The sequence below is a fragment of the Armigeres subalbatus genome, chromosome 3, assembly GCF_024139115.2.
Source record: "Armigeres subalbatus isolate Guangzhou_Male chromosome 3, GZ_Asu_2, whole genome shotgun sequence".
NCBI lineage: Eukaryota > Metazoa > Arthropoda > Insecta > Diptera > Culicidae > Armigeres > Armigeres subalbatus.
The window spans coordinates 308871618-308877617 of record NC_085141.1 but is presented as its reverse complement, the minus strand read 5'-3'; the positions used below and the strand labels follow the sequence as shown (position 1 = coordinate 308877617).

Sequence of the window (6000 nt, the reverse complement as noted above, 5' to 3'; positions counted from 1 at the left end):
GATACAATTTCTGCAAGAAGGGCCATGAAACGGTCAATTGCTTCAGATAACTTTCAACTGTTGGAATAAAGAGGTCAATGATTGGCCTCAATGAATTCGGAATATTGAACAAGTTCAAAAACGGTCCACAAGGTCCTTAAAGGAGATCAATCCTCGCTTGGACGGAATACTTTTCTAGAAGTGCGAATTTGTTTTTCTTTCGTTGATTCTCCTAGCCGGATGTTTCTTCGAAACATCGGATTTTAACAATGGCAGGAATGCCTTACTGCAACTAGGATCAAAAGAAGCAGTAGGGACAGGTTGCTTCGGGATTTTAAATAAACCCCATTACCTTCAGATTTTGCCAAGCTTTTATGGATGATTTTGTTCTCTTGCGGCGCGATCCCGGGAAGACGGTTGCTTCCTCTTTTCGGGCACGTGTACCTCCGCAGGATCATCCATATCGGCTGCGTCAGAGTCAATTCATCAATGGATATGGAATCATAATAATCACTCACACGAACGGTGGCTGAAATAGCAGTCGATGCAGTGGCTGTGGCGGATGTGTCTTGCGACTTAACCATTTCCGCATACGACTGCTTGGAGCGCTGTACCAACGAGCGCTTCACTTTTTGGGTGCGCTTTTTGTACACCGGGCATTCCTGCAAACCATGGGGAGGATTCAAACCACAATAAGCACATTTTGTTGCTTGTTGCTGGCAGAACTCCTCCCGATGTCTTTCTGAGCATTTGCCACAACGTGGTTTGTTGTCACAAAACTCGGCAGTGTGACCAAGTTGTTTGCAGTTGTTACAATTAAATACCCTTGGCACAAAAAGACGCACCGGAAACAACATATTTTCTATATCTACATACTTTGGAAGCATCGAACCGGCGAATGTCACCCGAAGCGAGCCCGACTTGGAATAAACCTTTTTGCCATCTACCGTGGCTGCTGAATGCAATTCCTTGCAGTCCAGAATATCCACGGTAGATTGCAGGGCGTTCTTTAGGCGACCTTTCCTGCAAGCACATCCTTGCAAGTCAAGCTCGCTGCGTTGATTACGCCTTCTATCTCGACCTCCCGCGAGGGCACATAAACTAAATATTCAACATTGTACGCCCTGTCGCCAGCAATTTCATTCGCCACCTGGTATGTAGGTGCGGTGATGCGTAGTTTGTTCCTGTTGATTTGGCTGAATTCAAGCTTCGTAAAACGACGCGTCAAATCTCGTTTTATGCCCAGAAAATCTAGGCTCTTCACTTTCTGCCGAAAGTAAACAACCCAAGGCCCAGGCGAAGCCGCATGGTACAATCGTGTGCGCCCTGCATCTTTTGGAGGCCCATTGCCTTCCACAGTCTCTGTCTCCATTCTCACCCCGCAAGGTGGAAGGATGATTTTGCTTATGTTAACTTAAGACTAATAGCTAATCAGAAAAAAAAACTAATTTTATTTATTCTATCAGTCCCACTCCGAATCAAGCAGATGGGAGAACAATAAAAACGTTTCTACTTATCTGCCCCTGCTGCTGTAGGTAGCAGCAGTAACAATAGCCTGCTTCACTGGCGTCGCCAGAAGCAGCTACTTCACTCGCCGACAGCGATCGCCTTGGATCCGTAGGTAGGCACCACACAATAGACTCGCACTACCGAACACAATCCGCGATGAGACACAGCACACACGTCTGGCTCGTTCGAACTATCGGCACGGAATGTGAATATGCTTTATCGATATGAACTTGGTTTGCGGTGATTTGATTGACCGTTTGGAATATGAAGCACTAGTGCAATAACTGGTGCTATAGCCACGACTGGTACATCTAGCCTAGTCTAAATTCTAATTATTATATTCAAAACAAATGAATAATATTGTTGTATTTGTATTTAATTGTTGTATTTAATAACTTGGAGTTGTAACAACACGTTATTGAAAATTGTACACATCTACGAATTTAAATCAGTGTAATTATAGATCAGTATTATGAAAGATTCTGGACAGCGATGAACAACAAGAACTGTAAACCCATTAAAATATGAGTTAATACTTTTACCGAGGAAAATTCCATTTCAAAGGTTTAGAAATTAACAGCTCGTCCGATAAACGATGATCAGATAAACAGGGAGATACAATTCAAAGTTATGTAACCAAGAATCTAAAGCAGCATGATGATTTGCAGTTACTATACTGCCCGAACAAAGAATGCTAAAAATGGCGACAATTCTGAATGCTAATTAAATGTTCATGATTTTGCAGGTTTGTTGATCGATCATCACAGGTGCAAACAAATGATGTCAAATTTATTAAATTGAGTCGTGGTGATGCTTATTTAGTTATAAGCACTAATATCCGCTAACAATGCCACCAGTAAAGCAAAACGAATTAGATTTGCACGAATGAAGCCCAAGTCCAGAATTGCGGGTGTTTAAATTCAAGATTAGATTCGCATTGTATTAGACTTTGCCCATTAAGAACGCAATTCGATAATAATTAAACCACAAATGTTCGACCTATTTACGTTAACGGTAACAACGTTTTATTCGATTTGGTATTCTAGTCTAGAGAAAACACGCATTCACAGACAAACGAAAAAGTTTACACCGCTCTGCCACTAAAACCTATGTTCGAAGACATCTGCTGTTTTCTCTGGTAACCGGTTGATAGATGTCAACATTGTTTCTGGATAGATTGAGTTGCGCTGGGTTTTAGCTTGAGGTTTTTCTTTGATGCATAGTACGATAATTCCACCAACTATGACTATGGATCCGAATGCCGTCAGGGGAATCAACTGTCCGAATTTGACCGTGGCGACTATGAATGGAGCCACCAGAAAACAGGTCTACAATAAATGAAAATTGTTAAGATTGGTTGATGAACATCATTTTGTCGCATCTCACGCACCCTTCCCCAAATTGTGCAGGAGTAGACCGCGCCACTCTTTTTGCTTGTTTCAACCAATTCCGCCGTACAGGTGAACAGCAAAGCCAAGCTACAGGAAATGCTCATCTTTGAGACCATGGCCGTGCCCATCAGAAGCGCAACTCGATCATCATTCGTAACTGTGAGATAAATGGGATTAGATTTGGATTTTACGGGAGTATCAGAAAACAACTTACTATCAGTTGGAATTAACCATGCCAGATAAGCCACTGAACCTCCAACTACGTTGAATAATCCGCACCATTGCCATTTGTTCTTCGTAAGCATGATCAGACATAGCCCGATGAATGTTCCAGTCATTTCTGATGCACCTGTTGGAGAAAAAATATATCGCATGCCGTTAACGGGAATTTAAAAACAGGAATAGCCCATTGTTCTTCTCCCCCAGAAAATGATGTTGCTCGAATAACCATCAGACACTTCTATCTATCTATCTTTTCTCGATGAAATTCCCTTGAGTCTATATCATGCAGTCCCTTGAATCTAGCATAATTCAAGTCGAAGTAAGTTTCCAATGTATTTTCGCCTCACTAACTCGATGTTGTCAGAATCAGTTAAACACGAGATACTAGAATTCGGGTAATTTGGCCGAATGCCGTTTGACCGAACGGGTCAGTAGTGAAAAGTAAGTAATGAGTGAAGAATGTGAAGTGAAGAATGAAACATAAGAAATTAGACGTGAGGAATATGAAGTGAATTGAGAAATGAGAAATAAAAAATGAGGAGTAATAAGTGAAAAGGGCGAAGTAAGAGTGATAAATTCGATCTGCGAAGTGAGAAATGAGAAGTGAGAAGTGCGAAGTGAATACTGACAAGTGATAAGTAAGGAGTAGGAAGGGAAAAGTGTGAAATGTGAAATAAGTAGTGAGAAGTGAAAAGCGCGAAGTGAATAGTGAGAAGTGAAAAGTAAGGAGTAAAAAGTGAGGGATGCGTATTAAGGAGTAAGTAGTGGAAAGTATGAAGTGTGAAGTGAGAAGGGAGAAGGTAGAAATGAGAAATGAGAAGTGATAAGTAAGAACCAAGAAGTAAAAAGTTAGAAATTGAGATCTGACAAGTGGGAAGATGTAAGTATCAAAAATTGGTCAATTAATCCCTGTTCCTTCCAACTTTCTATTTCATTTTTCTCTTTTTCCTTCGATTTTTTCTTTCTTTCTCCTTTTTTCTTACTTTCTTCATCCTTATTCTTTCTCTCTCCCTTTTCTTTCATTCTTATTCTTTCTCGTTCCTTTTACTTAAACTAAACTTAACCTAAATAATACTAAGGGTACAAGGAGTTAATCGTTGCAATAGAAGATTGCAACGATTTTTGTCTAAAATTGGAAATTATTTTGTTGGACATTTGTTGCAATGTCTCAATATTAGAAATTCTATGAAGTTCATTGGTACTATACCACGGAGGCAACTTCAGAATCATTTTCAAAATTTTATTTTGAATCCTCTGGAGTGCCTTCTTTCTGCAGCAACTAGTCCATATTGGCACAGCATACAACATGGCAGGTCTAAAAATTTGTTTGTAAATCAAAAGTTTGTTCTTAAGACAAAGTTTTGATTTTCTGTTTATAAGTGGATATAGACACTTAATATATTTGTTACATTTGGCTTGAAGGCCTTCAATGTGATTTTTAAAAGTTAATTTTTGATCTAGCAGAAGTCCTAAATATTTAGCTTCGCTAGACCAATTAATTGGAATACCATTCATAGTGGCAATATGTCTGCTAGAAGGTTTCAAATAAGAAGCTCTCGGCTTATGTGGGAAAATTATAAGCTGAGTTTCGGAAGCATTCGGGGAAATTTTCCATTTTTGCGTAAGAAGTGGAGAAAACATCCAAACTTTGCAATCTACTACAAATGACACGAATGCTTCGCCCTTCGGCTGAGAGACCTGTGTCATCTGCAAACAAAGATTTTTGACACCCTGGTGGTAAATCAGGTAAGTCAGAAGTAAAAATGTTATACAATATGGGCCCCAGTATGCTGCCTTGGGGGACACCAGCCCTTACAGGTAATCTATCAGATTTAGAATTATGATAGTTTACCTGCAGTGAGCGATCTGATAAATAATTTTGGATCAGTTTAATGATATACAGAGGAAAATTAAAATTCATCAATTTTACAATCAAACCTTCATGCCAAACACTGTCAAATGCTTTCTCTATATCAAGAAGAGCAACTCCAGTCGAATATCCTTCAGATTTGTTGAGCCGAATTAAATTCGTTACTCTTAATAACTGATGGGTGGTTGAATGCCCTTGGCGAAAACCAAATTGCTCATCAGCAAAAACAGAATTGTCATTGATATGAACCATCATTCTATTCAAAATAATCTTTTCAAAAAGTTTGCTTATTGAAGAAAGCAAACTGATTGGGCGATAACTAGAAGCCTCAGCTGGATTTTTGTCCGGCTTCAAAATAGGAACAATGGGAGATGGGAGTTGTGAGTAGTGACAAGTGAGATGCAAGATGAAAGTTGTGAGCATAAATAAATGAGAAGTGAGAAGTGAAAAGTGAAAAGTGAGAAGTAAGAAGTGACATGTAAATAAGAAGTGAAAAGGAAGAAAGAAGAAAGGAGGAAACATATATAGTAAGAAAGAAAAATAACAGAAGAGGAAAAAAAACAAAGAAAGAAAGAAGGAAGATGGAAGAAGGAAAAAAGAAGAAAGAAATAGGAAAATAGAAGAAGGAAGAAAGCAGGGAAGAAATAAGAAGAAGAGAAGACACGATGAAGCAAAACCAAATAAAGAAGGAAGAAGCAAGTAACAGGAAAAGAGAAGAAAGATGGAAGAAAAGGAACAAAGAAGAGAGAAATAAGGAAGAAAGTAGGAAGGTAGAAGAAATAAAAAACAAAGAAGAGAGAAATAAGGAAGAAAGAAGAAAGAAAGAAGCAAGAAAAAAAAAGAAAGTTGGAAGAAAAACAGGAAACAAGAAGGAAGAAGAAACGGAAGATGAAAGAAAAAAGAAAGTTGGAAGAAAAACAGGAAACATGAAGGAGGAAGAAAGAAAGGAGGAGGAAATAAGGAAGAAAAGAAGAAAGGAAGAAGAAAGAGAGAAGAAAAAAGGAAGAAAGGAGGAAAAAAGAAAAAGGA

The 6000-nt window shown here is 38.9% G+C and overlaps 1 protein-coding gene across 2 annotated transcripts in view; it reads right to left on the bottom strand.

Moving 5' to 3' along the window:
* Window positions 1–2385: 2385 nt before the first annotated feature.
* Window positions 2386–6000, bottom strand: part of LOC134225215 (organic cation transporter protein-like) — an 86271-nt gene continuing 82656 nt past the window's right edge. The window contains exons 7-9 of one of the 2 annotated variants that reach the window (XM_062705092.1): window positions 3094–3228; window positions 2879–3036; window positions 2386–2816 (exon numbers count right to left, since the gene is read on the bottom strand). In XM_062705092.1, the coding sequence (XP_062561076.1) occupies window positions 2589–2816; window positions 2879–3036; window positions 3094–3228 (521 nt within the window). In that variant the 3' untranslated portion in view covers window positions 2386–2588. The remainder of the gene's footprint in view (window positions 2817–2878; window positions 3037–3093; window positions 3229–6000) is intronic. The other variant, XM_062705091.1, reaches the window with a different exon arrangement.